The sequence below is a fragment of the Cricetulus griseus genome, assembly GCF_003668045.3.
Source record: "Cricetulus griseus strain 17A/GY chromosome 1 unlocalized genomic scaffold, alternate assembly CriGri-PICRH-1.0 chr1_1, whole genome shotgun sequence".
NCBI classification, from domain to species: domain Eukaryota; kingdom Metazoa; phylum Chordata; class Mammalia; order Rodentia; family Cricetidae; genus Cricetulus; species Cricetulus griseus.
The window spans coordinates 233,346,905-233,367,682 of record NW_023276807.1 but is presented as its reverse complement, the minus strand read 5'-3'; the positions used below and the strand labels follow the sequence as shown (position 1 = coordinate 233,367,682).

General features: G+C 40.3%; 1 protein-coding gene across 2 annotated transcripts in view; it reads right to left on the bottom strand.

Annotated features, from left to right (window-relative positions):
• The window catches only part of Vwa8 (von Willebrand factor A domain containing 8), a 330,350-nt gene that overhangs the window by 178,822 nt on the left and 130,750 nt on the right, over positions 1–20,778 (bottom strand). For both annotated transcript variants that reach the window (XM_027390074.2, XM_027390075.2), the window contains 4 exons: positions 15,106–15,274; positions 13,275–13,352; positions 8,115–8,230; positions 1,064–1,170 (listed from right to left, as the gene is read on the bottom strand). In XM_027390074.2, the coding sequence (XP_027245875.1) occupies positions 1,064–1,170; positions 8,115–8,230; positions 13,275–13,352; positions 15,106–15,274 (470 nt within the window). The remainder of the gene's footprint in view (positions 1–1,063; positions 1,171–8,114; positions 8,231–13,274; positions 13,353–15,105; positions 15,275–20,778) is intronic.

Genomic DNA, 20,778 nt, shown 5'->3' with positions numbered 1-20,778 from the left:
TTTATTACCAGCTCCAATCAAGCAACATTAAGATTCTACATGTCCCATATTTATTCTGTCTCTTTGGGTGGCCTCTGCACATCTGTTCAGCTCCATCAGTATCAAATTTATAATTTTATTCTAAAAAATTCATTCAATTTCCTTAATACTAAATTCTTGGTTCAGTGTAGCCAGAGTTACACCACCAATCACAACCACAGTCATTATGGTCCTGTTGGAGAACAGTCACACTTGTGCTGTGATAAGACAAGTACCTTAGGAATGGAAATTTCCCCTGTGCTTGCTCTCACTGCAGAACAGGAACTTTGAGAGTGCACAGTCTTCCCCACCTCAGGCCTCTCCTTCTGTCTGTGCAGAAGAGAGGTGGAGGTGGCATTCGGGTGACTGGAGGGGATACAAGGGGAGGCAAACAGCCGGCTCTCATTAGTCAGTCTCCCTAGAAAATGTTCCCTGACATGTCCCATGGGAATCTTGGTAGCCCTCAAAATACAAATGTTGCACAAAGAAAACAGAATTCTAAACTGTATGGTGAAACACATTTGGAAAAAATGTATTTGTCAAAAATTAGACAAGTTGATTTACAACAAAAACCCTCAAAACCTCTAGTACTTAGTGTCCAACTGACTCTTGGCAGGGAGGGGGGCCAGTATTCAACTGAAAGGAGTGATATCAAAAGCTAAGTTGTAAAATGGCTTTTAGACTGCTTTTAAAGGAAAGCAGTAGACTCACAAAAGAAAATGGTTTTATTCAACCAGTTGACCAATCAACACAGGGCAAGTCCTCCAAGCCTGGAGGCGCACCAATCCTGAGCCTGGGTGTACCCCTAGACACTCCCCTTACGCTGTCTAAAAGATCTCTGTCCCATGGCTTCTTGGGTCTTTTCCCAGCCATCTGCCATGGTGGATGGATGAAAGTCCCGAGCTAATGGGGTTAGCTAGTTAAACAACAGCAATAAAGCCTCTTGCGGTTTGCATAAAAAAGAGGGTGGGGTTATTGAAACTGATAGCATAAAATGTTTGATCATTGTTATGTCACCCAGAAAATAGCCAAGTCAAGTACTTACACTTGTAGCTCTCCAGTTCTGGCTCCAGGCTATCATTAGTATTTATTTCTATTGCAGCATCTGCCAGATTCTTCTCCAGCGCTGACCTTGCCAGGCTTGGTAAGAACCTAGGAAGAGAGATGGAGTCTGGTGGTTAACCAGGTGCTTTCTCTGTTTTTTTAAGTATCTGTTAACACACACCCTTTACTAATAACAACCAACTGAGGAGAAACTGTGTCTGTGAAATATAAAGCATATGACATTTTAGCATAAATATAAATTGAAGGTATGTGGAAAGCCCATGTTTGTGTAACCTTTAATAACTAAGCTTATTTGTAATTAGCAATATTCCATTAATGTACATTTTGCAGATTGTGATGAAATCATCTGTTTTCATAAGTGGATTTTGTGTACCTCATATTTCTTGTTTATAGTATAACTGGTTCATCTAATTTTTCTTAACTAAAACGGCAATATTTTAGCCTACTCCAAGTTGGCAATCACAAATTTAAATCAGAAATAGAGTACGGAGGTTTTCCTTATTTTCCAACACAAATTCCCCCCAAATGAAAGATTATTTGTTTTTTTGTTTCCTTCCTGCACCTTATAAATATATTGTCAACATAACAAACAATCTGATGAGTGACAGAGACAGTCTTTAACTACAAAGACCCCAATAAGCACCATGGCTTGGAACAGTTTCCTTCTATACAATGTTATGTTTAGAACTTTTGACCGATTACAGGAATCCCACTGGAAGGATCTTCAGTCAGTGACTGTGCTCTGCTAGTGTAAAGTCACAGCTGTGTGCTCCAATGTCCCCAGTAAGCCAGATCAGAATGCACCATCTGAATTCAGGTCCACATAGTGTTAAGCTTTGTGGATGGATGCCCTCATCACACACCCACACACCAGCCCAGGCTTGAGAACAAGCCTCTAATAGTAGAAGGCTGGCATGAGCCAGAGGCATGTGAACCAAGAGTGTTGGACACTGGGGTATTATTCCCTCACCATATGATTCTGAGCCACAGATATGACACTGTATTACCGGCTGCCTTCTCTGGGTCCTGTAAGATCACAGGGAACTTTATATACCTCTAAGCGTATGTCTAAACAGTTTAACACACCATCACAGTTCTTGCATCACTGCGTTGTTGTTCAGAACCAAGCCCCCCATCATGTCCCCCAAACCTCACTGGGTTTGCATCCTGTTTCTTGAGCCTTTGTTCTGGCATCATTCCCAACCTTCCCGGCACAGTTGTTCCAGAGTCTGTGACTGTTAGGCCCTTTGTGGGCATTTCTACCACTACCTGTTAGATCACCTGCATTGCTATGGACCACTCACAAGTTTGACTTGTCTACTGTTCTTGGCACCCTTGACCTCCACATAGTCTACCCAGACATCTCAGCTTGGCCATATATTGGAACACTCTGGCCTTCGGTCTAAAGCCTAGAGGAGAGAGGATATGGGAAGAGATATCAACATTAGGTCTGAAAGACCAAATGAGGAGGTAAACTACAGCAATCCCAGCAAAGGGAAGGAAGGCCACGGAGGAAAGGTACAATTAGGACTCATCAGAGCTTCAGAGGGAACACTCCTTAGTGGCACAAAGGATATCAAGGAGTCTTACTCAGAATGTATAATGAATTAATTTGTACTTGTGATTAGAATTCTTAGATTTATAAGCAGTATTAGATGACTTAAGATAGTATGGTCTATCTGATAAGTGTAGCTTATAATATGTCATTATTTGTTATATGTAAAATTTATAAATATGGTTTCAAAGCTTGAAAATATTTAGTTTGGGCTGTTCTACAAATGGGATTGGGTATTTTTTCCAAATGAAGTTAAATGCAAATATTACTATCTAGTAGACTTACAATTAACTGAACTGAGAGAAAAGCCTAAAGAAGTTTAGTTATTTTTAACCATATTCTTAAAAAAATGGAATCAGTTTTTAATCCAAGCAGTCTCTAGACAGTCTCAACAAGAAAATCGTTCCTGGAGACAATAAAAAAATTCGAGTTGATATTTGCTAAACACTGGGTATGATTACTCATCAGATTTATGGCTTTTAGAATTTATTATGTAATAGTTTACAAAGTGGAAACCTTACACACATACTATTAATTTTACATCATTTGGAATTTTTAAAAACGTGTGTGTAACTCATTTTTTTAGTGATAGAAATGATTTCTTCATGACGTCACTCAGCTAAGCTTTACTTCTGAATGGATTATTATAGCTCTGTCCAATATTTTCCCACTACAGAATCAATGCCTCCAAGATATTTCAGAAGTGTATAAGTCAGTGTAATGTAAAATAACAGAACAGACTAGAACTCTTCCTATAGGGGGGCCTGAATTCAGTCCTTCTATAGAAGAGGCCCTGTTAGAATTCAAACTGACCATGTCTTGAGCTTCTAAGCCTTTGCTACATCCCTTGCGTTTTCAAGTATCTAGAAACTGGGTGATGCACCCCCTGGAGTTATATGGAGAGCAAAGGGTGAAGGACTACTCGGGATTTCAGAAGACGAGGGTGAATGGAAGACAGCCCAGTGCGAGGCACTATGGCAGCCGCTCCTGATTTCATCTACTTAATGAAAAGCTTCCCTGGTATTTTATGAAACTCTTTTCATTTTTGTCTTAAATTCTTAATGAAATTCAGTTCCTTTTCATTGCCTCAATATGAAAAGAGGTTATTAAAAAGAAAAAAAAATGAGCTCATGAACCAATAGTCTTTTTGGTTCTTTCCTGTCTCTGTGTTACTCTAAGGCTGGCAGGAAGTTGGCCGGCTGTAGCAGTGGTAAAGTCAACAGATGATGCATGAGCAAGATGGCTGCTCCAATGTTCACTTCCACTCCCAGAGGATCACAATTATCCCCTTTGAAGAGTGGTTAGAGGTAGGATGGGGGGAGGTGGGAGAAGGGAAGGGGGATGTAAAATGAAAAAACAATTTAATTAAATTAAATTGTTTAATTAAATTGTAAAAAAAGAAAACATTATCTTTACTGTGGTCCTCTGATAACACTGGGAAAATTAGTTAACTCATGCAATGGTCTATTTAAGAAGTAAAGTATTTTAAAACTCTGAAATATGTCCACTTTCCTGAAAACTTCAGAGAATAATTTTTTAAAATTAAGTATAGAATGGTAACTGAGTCTAATTACAAGTTTGACTTCCCTGATGAGTAAAGATGTCAGCATCTTCCCAAGTGTTAACTGGATATTGGAATCACTCATTCCCTGCATATATGCCTATCCAAACCTTTGCCTATCTGGGCTGGATTCTTTCCCTTTCTAATTTGCAGTCTCTGGGTACTAGTCCATCCTTGGTTATCTATTTTGTCAAACATGTTCCGGGTTGGTGGCTTTTAACTTTCACAGTAGCTTATAGTCTTTTGGGCACATATCTAGATTTTCCTTTTTTATAAAACAATGTGAAAAGTGTTAGTCTTAACCCTTTGTTGTCACGCCCATCCACTTCTATGTTTAAAATGATGCTTTTCACACACACTAAGATCCACGAGTCTCCCTGAAGCAACAAGGTTATGAGAAATGCATCCACACAACAGACAGTGTCTTCCCTCACAGATACTTACTTCCCTCACACTTCCCTTGGCTATTTTTGGAACTTTCTATTTCCATGCCAACTTGAGAATCACTTGTCAAGCTCATTATTACCTTGCGGGATTCTGACCATGCAAAATGTAGACTGTTGGGAGTACAATTTCCTAACAGTGAAATCCTCTTCTATGCAGGCATAAGGATGGCTTCACTCTGACAACCGTCAATAGATCAATTCTTTCCTCCACAGGATTGCATGTTTGCTATTTAATTGACCCACAGTTGCAAAAAGACAAGAATGTCATCGATCTAAGCACACAAGAACTTCATTAGACTGTTTATTTTTTAATTAATTAATTAGTTAATTAATTAATTATTTTGGTTGTTTGAGGCAGGGTTTCTCTGTGGCTTTGGAGGCTGTCCTGGAACTAGCTCTTGTAGACCAGGCTGGTCTCGAACTCACAGAGATCCGCCTGCCTCTGCCTCCTGGGATTAAAGGCGTGCGCCACCACTGCCCAGCTTTTAGACTGTTTATTCTAGTAATTTACATGATTTTGTCTTGGATGCTTTTATTATAACCAATCATGTTATCTTGGGTACTGGATAAAAATGTAGAAGATAATACTATATTCATCTTCTACATAATGCTTAAGGAAATACCCAAAGCATTTTACAATGAGAAATGTTTGCTGCAGATTTCAAGTCAGCAGTCTTTTTTTTTTTTTTTTTGCAGATTTTTTTTTTTTTAATTTGAATTAGAAACAAGATTGTTTTACATGACAATCCCAGTTCCCTTCTCCCTCCCCTCCTCCCCTACCACTGTCCCAACTAAAACCCTACCTATCACATATCCTTTCTGCTCCCCAGGGAGGGTGAGGCCTTCCATAGGGGGGGGTCATCAGACTCTATCATACCTTTTGGGATAGGGCCTAGCCCCCCACCACGCTGTGTGTCTTGGCTCAGTGAGTATTCCTCTATGTGGAATGGGCTCCCAAAGTCCACACCTATGCTAGGAATAAGTACTGAACTTCTACAGGAGGTCCCATAGATTTATGAGGTTTCCTCAACTGAAACCCATGTTCCTGGGGTCTGGATCAGTCCCATGCTGGTATCCCAGCTATCAGTCTGGGGAGCAAGAGTTCCCCAATGTTCAGGTCAGCAGTTTCTGTGGGTTTCACCAGCCTGGTCTGGACCCCTTTGCTCATCACTCATTCTTCTCTGCAACTGGATTCCAGTTCAGTGCAGTGATTAGTTGTGGGTATCTGCTTCTACTTCTGCCAGCTGCTGGATGAGGGCTACTGGGTGGCATATAAGCCAGTCATCAATCTCATTATCAGGGGAGGACATTTAAGGTAGCCTCTCCTCTGTTGCTTAGATTGTTACCTGGTGTCATCTTTGTAGATCTCCAGATATTTCCCTAGTGCCTGATTTCTCTGTAAACTTAAATGTCTCCCTCTATTATGCTATCTCCATTCTTGTTATCTTCTACTTTTCCCCTGGCTCAAGAGTCAGCAGTCTTAAGCAAGCTGAAGAACTGTTTTTATCCATGGTTTACTAAGAATATTCCTGGCTTTATTAAGAGTTTGGTTATGGTTGGGCTTCATCAGATCTTTCTTTCTCACTTATATTATAGTAACTTAAAAAATAGGATAGCTAAGATCCTAACAATAGTGGAGAGGGTGCCCAAACTGGCCTGTCCCTGTAATCAGATTGGTGAATACTCCAACTATAATCATAGAGCCTTCACCTAGTAATTGATGGAAGCAGAGGCAGAGATCCACAACCAAGAACCAGGCCGAGCTCCAGGAATCCAGCAGAAGAGAGGGAGGAGGGAATATATGATGGAGAAATCTACAGACCCAGCTGAACCAAGCTGGTGGAAACTCATGAACTCTAGACCTAAAACTGTGAAGAATCCAGAGGACTGAACTAGGCCCACCATATGTGGGAAACAGCTGTGAAGCTTGATCTATCAGAGGGGCTCCTGATAGATCTATCAGTAGGATCACAATACAAACCTGGTACATGAGCTAGCTTGTTGGAATCCATTCCCTATGGTGAGATGCCAAGCTCAGCCTTAATTCATGGGAGAGGGACCTGGCCTTGCCCCAACCTATTATACCAGACTGTTGATTCCTCATGGGAGTCCTTGCTCATGAGGAGGAATGGACCGGGGGTGAGGCAAGGGAGAGCTGGAGGAGGTGTGGGAGGGAGAACTGTGGTGGGAATATGAAATGAAATTAAAAAATAAAGAAACAAAAAATAGGACACCTGATCCTTCTGGAATTTACTGCTGCTGTTCTCAAGCCATCAGTCTAATCCTGTTTCCTTGTAGGCTTTTCCTCTTGAAATGTTTAAAATTGTCCTATGGCTGTATAGTATTGTCACACCATGGGAATTTTTTTTAATTTGTTCCATTTGTAAACTGACACATTTCAACATATAAACTCATATTTTACAGTTCTAGAACATTCTAGCTAAAATTGGCTGGAATAATTCCTGTCTCTTAGCAAGCACCGGGTGTTGGGCTCAATCCCCAGCAAAACCCACACAAGTCCCATTAGGCAGATTTTACCCTGTCTCATGGTATCTTTTGTTTACTAACAGCCTTTCATATTTTGCATCTCTTCAACTTGTGTTAGCTTTCTTCTACCTCAATGCTTCTACAACTCTGTCTTTACTGCTTATCAGCCCACTAGGTTTCTTTTATTTTTCTATCTCAACTTTTTTGTTCATTTTTTCTTTCAAATTCACCAATGCTTGGTATGCTTTATGCTAGCTTTCAGCTTTCCTACACCTTCTGAAGTATATCCATTGGGTAATTTCAAATGTTCTGCTGTGAGTTCCCGGAGTTCTAGTTCTGAATGTCCTATCTCTTTAATATTCTTTATTTCTCAAGAATAGTTTAACCTAAAAAAAATTACTATGTCTAAGTGTTTTGCCTGTTTATTATATCTGTGCACCATGTGTTTGACTCATGTCCATAGAGGCCACAAGAGGGTGTTGGATCGTTGGAACTAGACTTATAGATGGTGGTGAGCCACTATGTGGGTCCTGGGATTGAACCCAGGTCCTTTGCAAGAGCAACCATTGCTCTTAATTGCTGAGTCATCTCTTCAGCCCCTAGTTTAATCATATATTGTGACCTTGTATTCAGATGGACTGTTTAATACCTTAGGTAATAAAAGTTGATACATTCCAGGGTTTAGGGCTGCTAGTCTATAAAAGTCTATAGGTAGTTCAAAACTCTGAGTTAACTTAAAATAGCACCTTGTGTTCACCACCCTAGCACACAGTGTCACCATAGACCCTCATACTTGCTCTAGGCAACACAGGGCACTGAATTTCCTACAGAAGACTCTTTTCCAACCAAGGTTCCAGAGAGATGGCAAACTTTCTCATCATTTCTCTGGTCACATGCGCAAAACCACTTTATACAAAAGGGGCAGCAAACACGTCTGCTTTGCTCTCTATGCAAGGGTATAGCAAAAGGTGAATGGGATTACCTGGAAAGGCAGGCTTTAGTAATGGCATCATGAAGATTTTCATTGGGATACTGTGACAGCCGGCGAGCGATCCGTAGCAGTTGACGGGTAGAAAGCGATGCTGCCAAGGATTGTGCCTATGAAAGGCAAAGACAGTTTGCTAAGAGTCTCACTTCAGCTTGTTGCTGTCCCTGTAGATGGATGTCACAGCACAATTCCCTATCCCTGAGGGACCAGGACAAGCTTAAGTATGTGCAACAAATGACTTAAGAACAAAAATGAATAGAATCCGTTTTACACTTAAAATAGCCTTCAGGATAGTTTTACTAATCTACAGAAAGCATTTATCAATTACTTTCAATTGCAGTCTTTCAATGGGGTGGCAGGTAGGGGAGGAAGGCTGTTCTAAATGCAGGTCACACCTGCCTCACAAATAACCCTTACGTACAATCGCCTATTCTCGCTTTTCTTCTTCACACAGCTGACTTGTTAAGATATTCTGAAAATTCTTAGAGCTCTAAGCAAATCTGTGGTTTCTGAAACAGAAAAAAGGAATTGTGGACAGTTTAGATTGCTGGCCACAAAGATGTCAACTAGTTTACCATCTCAGTGGCAGATTGCTGATGGAACCCCTTTCTTAATACTGATGGAATTATTTCGTTTTGTTTTCCTATACTTGCCCCAAATTTCACTGCTACAGTTGCTAATAAAGAGCCAAGGCCCTGGGAAGCGTTCCATGCCTATCTGCTGACTTGAGTTTGAAATTCTCTTGGCAGGCAACATTACTGCTCATTGGCTTTCAACTTAGACAAATCAGATTATCATTAGCCATGTGATGTTGACTAAACACTGTTTCTCAAGTCTGTTTCCTTATCTTTAAGATGACACTAACAGCATCCTCCTCCCCTGTGAAACCGATACAAGGATAAATTCTAAATTGATTCTATAGCAATTAGGGCAGGTCAGAAAACCAGGGCTGCCCCCCAAATGACTGACAGAGATGACGGGAGAGGGGGTGCTCCACAAATGGTAGAGATAAGGGTGCTCAAGAAATGACAGATGAGCTAGACAGCCTCCTCACAGTGAAAGCAGCCAGACACACTCACAAAGAGGCAGTAACACAATTTTAGTGAATTAGATTATTAGTAATTAGATTACTGGTAGTAATCTAATAATAATAAGATTATTACTGACTTAGTTCACAACTCAGATCAACAGCATGGTTTAACTAAGCCAGAGGAATGAAGCCCTTTTGAAACTATTTGACCTTTGAGGGCCCCACTACAGGGCCAGATTACTGTCACAAAGGGTGATGAGGGCAATAAAGTGACCCCGAGCACCTTAGGGGCAAAAGAGGAAGCACTGGAGTTCAAGTGGACAAGGGAAAATGTTGAAGACATGCTTGCATGAGGTGACCTCTGAGACCCCCAAAGGAGTTTCAATGATCCCATCCTCAAGCATTTCACAGCTCGGTGACATGTGTGTCTGCTGCCACTAGTGCCATGCTTCAGTGACAATATGACTTACACATCTGGTCTTGGGACCAGGTCAGGAATATATGACCAACATCTACCACATCAATGAGTTAAACAAGTTTCAACAAACTCATTTACACACAAACATTTGGTGAATCCTTGTTTTCAATCAATGCGCATTCTAGACATAGAGAATATTTAAATATAAAGAACCATACATTCAGTTAAAAATAACATGCCAAAATAAGTAGAAAAAAAAACATTGACAAATGATACCAGGGCTTAGACACCAGGGCTTAAAGTAGTAATGTGAGCAAGAGAAATGCTACAGATAGGAGCATGAAAGTCAAAGGAATGTGAACCCATATTGAACATGAGGTGTCAGTCTGACTCTACCATGCCACCTTTCAGAAGGCCTGCTCGCAAATGCCCCTGGATCATGAACTACTCTTTGAATAACTCAGGCCTCATTTCTAAAAGCAGCAGCAGTGTTCTGTGCAAAGTAGTGGTGTGAGCTTAAAACCAGAACATCACCTCACTCAGGTCTAACTTACTTGGCCATAGTATGGGAAAGAAGGACAGAGACAATCGACACCACAAACAGATGCTACTTCATCAGGTTCCCTCAAAAAGATAAAGTCCTACAGTAAGGTTATGACACCAAGATGGAAAAGAAAGGTAGCAGCTAATGGCCCCAATTACTAAGTGGCAAATGAGGAAGAAGGCAGGACTGTGGATAAGTATTTACTGCTATGCCTGAGAGCAGAGGATTCAGGAATTCCCATCCGTAATCTCAGACTATGAAAAGTTCCTATTTTAACCACACAATGTCTGACAAACGAACCCCAACATGACTCTTCCAACGTCCATAATAAGCTAAGGTAACTTCCTAGGGTATAACATCCCAGTCTTTGTGGGCTTCCCGCCTCATCTCAACCAACCCTGAAGTCTTCTCACAGGCTCGAAGAAGAGTAATTCCCTCACTAGACAGCACTGAATTCTTTACAACACCTACTGTTTAAAACACCAGAACTAAGTTTTATGTTGAGCCATGTTGGTGTTGAATAACGGATGTGGCAACTCCTGCCCTCAGATTTTCAATTAAAAATTCAGCATATACTTTAATTCTAAAAGTCCCAGTGGATTTAACATTGTACTATCAAATTTCTAACTGCAACTTTATCTGGCAGAAAGGAGAGTGAGCCTGTGAAGTACATTCCCTTGGTTACCATGGTTATGCAAATTAACAACATGCTCACAGCGGTTTTTCATATTAGCACAATTATTAGTACCTCAACTGCTTAAAAAATACAAAAGATATCATGAGAAATAGCAAAAATAATGTTTCCTTCCTTCCTCTCAAAGAATTATTTCTTTTAATAAAAAATGTAACACTGCCTGGGGAGAAGTGCCTAGAGGTGATCTCTTAATATATTAGTAAGTAATTAATTTTCCATTCATTCCTCAAAGATTTAAGCATCTATTATCTGTAGGTTCCAGGTTAGGAAGTCAGAGAAGACTGAACAAGTCTCAGACTCACAGAGTTCAAGTTCTAATTGAAGAGCTAAAAATAAGCTGCAAGGCATCTGTGATGGGTCAGCATCTTGGGTATTTGCGAGTGTCATGAAAGCAGACAAGTAACTTCTGCTTAGGGGACTGAGGTAGCCACCTAGCAGAAGAGGGGCTCAGAGAACCAAGTTAATGGAGAGCAAACACATTCCAGGCATTTCTAGAACAGACACATTTTAATGTGTGCTGGAGTTAAAATAGCACCAAGCTAAGTGTGGGCAGAGCTGAGGGGCTTCGGGAAAGCTGAGGAAATGAGGCTGGCAGAGCAGCCGAGTGACACAACCAGCAGCCCACCTGTCATGCTGTCCTCAATCCATAGACAACAGCAATGGAGCCCTTCACCCGTGTGAAGAATGGGAAGAACTCTTGGAAACACTGAGAAAGATCACTACAAGGACAATATGGAAGACTCAGTGAGATATGAGGGAGGGGGAGGGGGATGAAGAGGAGGAGAAATAATGGCGACCATGACATGAAGTTGGGATGGGGGAACTGGAGGGAGAGAAAGATTTGGAGGGGGCATCTGGGTGGAGTGGGGAAGATATAATCTAAATACATTTTATTTGTATAAGAAATTACTAAAGAATTTAAAACTTAGCAACAGCAGAGAAAATAACAAAGCTGAAAAGAGTAATGGGGAAAGATGAGATGAGGTCCCAGAGGTAATTAGCAGGAGAACTATGGCAACTGGAAAATCATCCATGTCTAAAACACATGCAGGCACGCACTAGTTGCTGGAGCTTACAAATGTTACTGTCTATGGCAATAGCTGTCTTTGCAGATGAGACTAAGAATTTGTAAAAGAAGGACATTGTCTTGGATTAATTTGGTGACTCCTAAATGCAATCTTATGCATCTTTGTAAGAGGGGACAGAAGAAAATTCAATACAAAGACACCAGGAATAATGGGACTACAGAGGAAGGGTTATGATGGGGCCAAAAGCCAAGCAATGCAGGTAGCAATTACAAAGTCAGAAGGAACTCAGAGTAGGGTCTCCCTGGAGCCTCCTAGGAGTTCAACTTTGCTAACGTTTCCATTTTGGCTCAGTGATACTGACTTCAAAATTTTATTGTTAAGACTAACCATTGCCAGGATTTGTTAAAGTAATAAGGGTAACTTGTTAAGCTTCTGCAGAAAACTAACTGAAAGCCATGCAATGAGAGAGTTGCTGGTGAAGGGTTAATAGAGTGAAAGTAATATTGCAGGACAAAGATTTGGAAATCTGATACAAGGACAACAGCAGTCAACCACATGATGCCACACTGGAGAGACCTGCTTTCAGAGTATGTGACAATATCAGGAAAGCACAGATCATTAATGATGTCAAGGCTTCGCTTTAGGCAGTTCAGCAGATTACTATCAGCCAGCAATGAAATCAGGGACAGGCAGTTTAAACATAGTTATTTAAGAGATAGATACACATGTTGAGTTTATAATGATCCCATAGTATCCAGTTCAGCAGTCAAAGCTAGTATTTACTAAGCAGCTACTAACTGGATATTTTTAAACATATGCTTTTATGTTAATCACTGCACCCTTCTCATGAGGAAGAGGTAATTGATCACATTTTACAGATTAAAAAAAAGACAGAATTGCTGTGCTTGGGTGAACAAAATGGCTTAGTGGATAAAGGGGCCTGTCACCAAGTCTGAAGGCTATCCCTGAAAGCCACATGGTAGGAGGAGAGAAATGGACTCCTACAAATTGTCCTCTGACCCCCATACACACACACACACACACACACACACACACACACACACACACACACACACACTTTTTATAGAGAGTGACTGACTTTCTCCTGAAATGGAAATACAAAAAGTTCATTAGCAAAGATAGAATAAAAGCTGAAGCTGAAGCTGAAAGCATAGGCAATAGTTTAAAGTCAGAACTTAAAGAATAGAAACTGCTCCTCAGTAGATAAGATGGAGGGACAGAGCAGAGCTACAGGACGTCCAGGATTCCTCCAAAGCTAAGTCATGCTCTATGGCTGAGGTAGGAAGAACAACCATGCTCCAGGCACTGACATCAGGGTTATGCTACCCACAAGGCAAAGCACAGCACATGGGATAGAAACAGCCGCTAAAATCACAGCAGGTGAGCAACAGAAAATGTGCAGGCAGAGCCCAGACTTACTGTTGGATCCTGGGTCTCCCTGAGTTTGTGTGTAACTGACAGCAATTTCTCCAAAGCTTCCTGAGGTACACTGGGGACCTATTTTATGACAGAAGGAAAAACAGGAAGAAATGAGGACAATTCAGCAAGTAATACTGGAAGGGTGTTTTTAGAAAGTCTCCAAGTAATAGGTCTATGCTGAAGTCATGAATGAAGTTGCCACTTCATCTTCTCAGCAAACACCTGAGGCCCAGCATTCTTTTAAACAGCCAGGCAAATAAAACAAAGCCTCTTTTTCTCAGCATACAACCAGACCACAGGCAGGAAACTGGCATCTAGCACATCCCTGAACAGCAGTTCCTGCTTTGTGAGCATCAGTGTTTTTCAGATCTAAGTTACGCATTTCCTTTTCTTCCTTTCTTTCTTTCTTCCTTTCTTCCTTTCTCCTTCCTTCCTTCCTTCCTTTTTTTGGTTTTTCGAGACAGGGTTTCTCTGTGTAGCTTTGGAGCCTATCCTGGCACACGCTCTGTAGACCAGGCTGGCCTTGATCTCACAGAGATCCACCTGCCTCTGCCTCCCGAGTGCTGGGATTAAAGGCATGCGCCACCAATGCCCAGCCGTTACGCATTTTGTAATGGAAACAAAACTCCCATAGGATAATATTAATTTATACAAGCTATTTAATTACTGGTTTAATTTCACACATATATTATATGAATGCATCTGACTACTATGTGGCCCAAAGGACTCCTGGGTACAAAATGGATGTTCAAGTTGTCTGACTGCCTCAAAGACTTTTGAAACACATACTCATGGGATGTGGTGACTTAGGCCTCTAATTTCAGCACTTGGGAGGCAGATGCAGAAGGATTGCCAAGAGTTCAGGTCCAATATGGTCTACAGAGTGAGAACTTGTCTCAACACAAAACTAAAAATAAAGCACATTTGATGGCATGATCAACTCAATGAACTCAGAAGAACATCTGGACAAATAACACACATCTCTTTTCATCATAATAAACTTTAAGGCAAATAATTTAATAAATGTAAACAATTTTCATTTAAGCAATAATAAGTTAATATTTTAAATTTAACAGAATAAGAGATATTAATGACATGATGTAACATCTTTGAAAGCATACTGGTTCCAAGTTTCTTTAGCCATTTAAGTAACTGGAATTAAAAAAAACTCTAATTCTATTTTATACATACCTTATAATGTTTATTTTAAAAATAAATTCTGTAGTGTAGAAAGTACAATTACTCTCACTTTCAGATGAGGAAACCATGACTAATCTACCTGAGCTCTGGAAGCTAATCCATAGTGAGAATCTGACTAGATCCAGAGTGTTGAACCCTAAAGATCACGCCTTCATTCATAACTGTGAGAATGTGACTAGATCCAGAATGTTGAACCCTAAAGACCAGGGCTTCATTCATAACTGTGCTTATATAGACCCCCAAATCAAACAATAATTCTAGTATTCCTATTGATGGTTACAGTTATGTAAAATGTTAATTAGTAGTGATCAGAATAGCAGTCAAACAGAACTTTCTGATGATCAAAGATGTTTTTTCTGTGCTATCTAACTTGAAGTACATTAAGAAACTGAATTTTAAAATGTTTTATTTAATGTGGCTGGTGCTGCCCTGCTGAAGAATACATTTCCAGAGCTCCCAGAGAGCCACATGTGATTCCTGGCTGAGGCGGACATGGAGATCACAGCTCTCACAGAAATTACAGTGCCCCATTGACCAGTCAGGAAACTGCAGGACTACAGCCCTCAGGGATCTGGGCAACTTCAAATGACAACAGCCATGGGCACTAGCCTAGAGCAGTCCTCGTTCTTACCATTTCCTTTATCACTTGGATTTCTTCACTTTTCACAAGTGGCTTCATGTGATGGAAAAAGAACATGGTTAAGAATTCTGGTCCCAGCCACTGCTGTGTTGTGCTCCCAATAACAGGGGGCTCTGCCAAAGCGATGATTCTGAACGAGGGGTGGATAGGGAAAATAGATCTAAAGCAGGGAGGGAGAAAAACAAAGCATCACCATTCACAATAGAAACTGGGTCATGAGACTTGGAGCTTAGCAAAAACAGTCATTCTATTAATAATGTCAGATTTGTTAGCCCAAGAATAGACTGGGCAGTAGTCTTTAATCCCAGCGCTTGGAAGGCAGAATCAAGGAAATCTCTATGAGTTCAAGGCTAGTATGATCTACAGAGTGAGTACCAGGACAACTGGGGCTACTAAGAGAAAACCTGTCTTGAAAAACCCCAAAGGAAAAACAAGCAAACAAACAAAGAAACAAAAAGAATAGGCTTTGGGGGGAAAAATGCCAAGACTTTAAGAGTAAGAGACTGAAATTAAGAGTAAGAGAATGAAATAATTACTGATAAATGTACAATATGTACTTATGAAACCCCAGCCCGCCCCACAATCACTGCTTTGACGTGTTCTCATTCCTAATGCATTAAATCAAAATCCCTTGAAATGAAACCACACCAAGTTCATATTCATCACATAGATCCTCCATGTTTATGTAGTCACTTAAGCTTTCTCAAAACCTGCTTTTCAAGGAGCCTACTCTAAATGAATCATAGAGAAACTAAAATGCATCTTTTGGAGTGGGGAGACTTTTAAAATATAGACAATTTAAGTAAGTTATATGTGATCATATTAAATTTATAATTATGCTATCAAGAGATTATTTAGTAATTAAAAAGGTGAAGAAAGTAGAACTCATATACCACTCTTTTGTCATTGACACAAACATGTTGGGATTTTAAAATTTATTTTTCTTTAAGCAATCTATGCTAGGAAATCCATGGAAGCAAGTCAATATCCCAGAACACAGAGGAGGGTGACACTTCTCCTGGGCAGCAAAGCATTTGAGTGTCTGGGGTGGGAGGACTCAAAGAACAAATCATCTTATTATGATCCAACCAGGTAGGTGATATTTTTAGTTTTTATCAATCCCACTTAAAAAAAAAAAGCAGCAATAATAATTTTTAGAGGGTAACATCATTCTTGCTGAGCGAAAACAGCTAAAAATTTAGGTGCTTACTAAGGTTTGAGGAAAACAAAAATACAAATATGGAATTGGCATTGCAGGACCCCAGAGTATCAGGGGGTGGGCATGTGTGAAGTTAGAAGAACTTTAAAGAGTTCAGATAGGAGGAAATTGCATCAAGACAGAGGGCAGCTCTACTAAGTCACAACAACATAAAATTGTGAGGCCATATTGTTATTTGTGAGTCACAAAAAAAAAAAAAAAAAAAAAAAGAATCAACTTTGGAAATTGCCACCCAAAAGATAAGAATCAATGAATTACTACAATTTCACAGATATTTCACTTCACTGGGCTTTTTTAAAAAGAGTATGTATGTATGTCTGTATGTTGTAGCAGAGCCTGAAGACGATATATGAAAAAAAAAAAAAAAAAAAAAAAAGCCATCCTTGGAAAGCAGCGAAGGGTTACACATGTAATCGGCCTAAATGTCCTGAGGACAGGCCAGTGTCTCTAGGTTGTGGGTGCTAGTACCAAAGGAGAGGCCGCATGTGGGATCCTGAGACTGGCAAGCCACCACATTTCTCCTTCAGCTAAGGTGGTTGCCAACCAGGTGACTTCCCGAGGCTCAGTAACAGTTCCTGGATTCACACATGATCCTTCTGACTCCTACCTAGGTGGTAGGCAGGAGGTAGGGAGGTACAGAGCATGGTTTAGCTACAGATACAGTTTCTCACTTAAGATGAGGGACGGCAAATCAGGGAATAAAAGTCAAAAATCCAACAGGCACTCCGAGGGGAAGCCTAATGTATATTTGCAACTGAGGAAGAGGACACACAGCATAGCAGAGTCAGCCAAAGAGCAACCGAACTGAGGCAAGCTGGGTGCTTCAAGTGTAGACACAGTAACAGTCACAGCCTGGAACACACACTGTCTGCAGTAGGCTTTCTATTATTGGTTCTCACAACCACCAGAGAGAGGGAGGGGGCTGGCCAATCTGAAGGGGACCCATTCAGACATGGTTCATGTGCTGGGAGAAAGGTCCACGCTGTTGATAAAAACAGCCACCAAACCCCTGAATAACAGGATGAGAAGAACCTATAGTCAGAAGTTCTCCCAGAAGGCTTCCTTGTATACTATAGTTACACAGAGAGCCATTTCCTGATGCTCAATTTCCTAAGCCTGCAAGTTAGAGAGGAGAATCTGTCACCAGCTTCAAGGAGTATCAGCAAACCTCTGGGGTAACAACAGTAACAACGCTGAGGCTGAAGAAGGGTACTTCTTCACTATGTATACATAAATAAGCACTGTAAATATATAAAGCCAAGGTTAGGTATAACTTTGTTAGAATTTAATAGGACAACAAAACAAAATACAAGATAAAGCTTTCCTTTCAGATAAATATGTATCATTCCCTAAGGATTAAAAATTTTAGAAGATAAAAATGTGGTTTTTGTAAGCATTTAAAGACTATAGGGATTTGATATATTTGTGGGTACAGGTCCAGTTTGAAAATCTAAAATCCCTTCTAATGTTCTTCATTAAGAAGTGGAATGAGCAGGCTGTGAATGCACACATCTTAAATCCTTGCACTTGGTCCGCAGAGGCAGGAGGATCTCTGATGTTCATGGCCAGCCTGGTCTACCAAAGTGAGTTACAGGGCAACCAGGGCTACAAAGAGAAACCCTGTCTCAAAAAACCAAAATCATAATCATAAAATAAAATGGAATGAACCATTGCTATTTAACATGGATAATCTCACAGAAACTGAGAAGGAAAGTGGGCAAAAGGAGTGCATAGTGATTCTAACTATTAAAAACCAAACAAGCTATATAATGACCAGAAGAGGAGGCTGAGAGGGACAGGAGGGAAGCCCTAATAGGGTATAAAGGTATTCATGGAATTTCGATATGCTTGTTGTCTTCATTGTGATAATGAATGCACAAGATATAAAAAATGATCAAATGGTATATTCTAAATATGCCGTTCCACAGATCAGTTGACCTACACAAAGCCCTTACTAACAAAGAATGACTTCAATAAGCCCCAGCCTTTTGAAGGAAATTATACTACTTCTTGGTTGGATATGCATTTAAAATAACTTGGAAAACTAATATGGAAGGTTTCTGTAATGACATAGATTGTGGGCTACAACAGGAGTTAAAACTGGCCTCCTATGGTGTAACACTAATGCTCCCATCAAAACTGACAAGTCACACAGATCTGAGCACAGGCCACATGGCCTGTTCTTTCCAATGCCAGGGAACCACACAGCATGCATTCGTTCCCAATGCACACTGGACAAGACCTAGAGCAGCAGATAAGTGTGTGCTGCTGCATCCAACCACCATGACCAAAAGACCCCTTTCAAAGCACTTAGAAACCAGGACAATTCGTGAAGGAGTAAGAACTGACAGTATTCTCCTGTCCGAACTTCAGTGTCAACTGGGTCTTGAATGAGTGAATCTATGAGAGCTGCTGAATTCTGTGTATCAACAGACAAACAGAACTCACAATAAAAAGGAGTTACAAACTGCGCAGGGACGGGGTTTAGAAAGGATTTCTTGACCATAAAAGCACGTGAGATTCGTTTCAAACATCAGAACTTCCTTAAGGCTTATGTTTGGGGAACCAAACACCAAAATAAAATCTGGGGTCTCCCTTGAATTTGTCCATTTCTTTCATGAATTAATTGTTTAAAAAGCTGGTACAGTCTTTAGGAAGGTCGGAGAGAATGTTCATACTATAGCTGACTTCTAACATAGTAAGAATAAAGGGCTTGGGGAATGCGTTCTATGAAGAACTGTCAAATGCTGTTATGATTCATCAGTAATTAATAAGGAATGAGAGATTGTGAACTGCTTTTGACATTCAATACTAGCCTTTTAAAACAAAACATTCGCTAAAAGTAAAAAGTAGTAGAGCATATCTAAGAATATGCAGAACAGGCCATAAATCTATATTGCCTCTCTGCATCAGCCACCAGCAGGAAGGGACACATTTATCAGTCTAGAATTTATATTCCCTCTTTACAAAAAGTAAGTTTTTCTCATTAAAAGGAATAGTTCTATTTTGGTCCTTATTTGCTACAAAAAAAGTATGCGTGGTTGGTGTCTGACGTATGGCGCCATCACACTATTTTTAATTGCTGTGTCCCTGCACTCTTGATATCACAAAACAAGAAAACGCTAACATTTCTAAAGGTGGTTAGGCACATGACTGCCCGAGAACAATGTAAACCTCGCAGGGCACTCTGAACATGAAGAAGGCTATGGCCTTAGGGAAGAACTAGTAAACAATGAGGGCGATAAATATTATTTTATGAAACTGGGTTCAGGCATGAAGTTGAAAGGGTTGGGGGTACACAAACATCACTGTTAATTCTGGGAACCTATGCCATCAGGGCATCATTTTATTGAAGTACATTAAGGTACACCTAATAAACAGACTTATATATTATTTATTAAGGAAATAATGCTAGCCTAAAGGTCAACAATCACTTTTCCTTGGCTTTCTAAACTCTACCTCAGCTTAGGATTATTCACTTATTCAAAAGCATTTACTGCAGCTGGAGAGACAGCTCAGCTGTTAACACTCATTTCTCATGCAGAGGGCTTGCGTTCATTTCCCAGCACCCACAGGTTAGTTCACAACCATCTAACTCCAGTTCCACTGGATATGATGACCTCTTCTGATCTCTGTGGACACTAGGCACTCACGTGGTACACATACATACATACATATAAGCAAACACACACATAAAAATCAAACAAAATAAACCAAAACTTAAGTAGTCTACCATGAGCCAGGGATTGTGAGAGTAGACCCAGGCAAACTCAACACTGAAGACGGACTCTTGACAAGAATAAAGTCCCAGGATCCAGGTATTTATTTCCTGAGGACCAACTCCACCCTTCCCTTCATATGTGAGAGACTGCTATTCTCAATGAAACAACTGGGAAACATCTGATACTGACAGTCTAAGGAATCTTCCCAAACACAAGCAAGAAAACTGTTCCTATCAAAGCAGGTGTCTGCATCTTCAGAACTGGGTTCAAAGGGAAAGATGTTCTTGGATTTGCATTACCAGTAAGCCATTCACATGCATCAAAAACCAGGAGCTTTGCAGTCACCCCTTAAGAGGCACTGCTCCTCACACTGGTAGACACTGTTCTTAGAAAGCCATTCCTAAGAGATAGATTTATCTATTTGTGTAAGACTATAGGGGCTATTCCACTGGCAGCTACATCCCTCCCAAATCCCTTTTAAATAATAAAAACCCTCCCTTGCCAATTCTGGGACATTTTTCTTTTAAAAATCTTCCATAAGGAAATGAGGCATAAATCAAAACAAAAAGTGAGTTTGTTTAAATGCTACAAAAATAGAGCTTCAGCCACGTAACTTAATACAAAAAGAAAGGGCAGGTACTTTAGGCCAGGAAATTTTACTTTACATACTAATGCCCAGAGTGGCATGGTAGACAGACATGGACAACATGAAGCATCAACTCA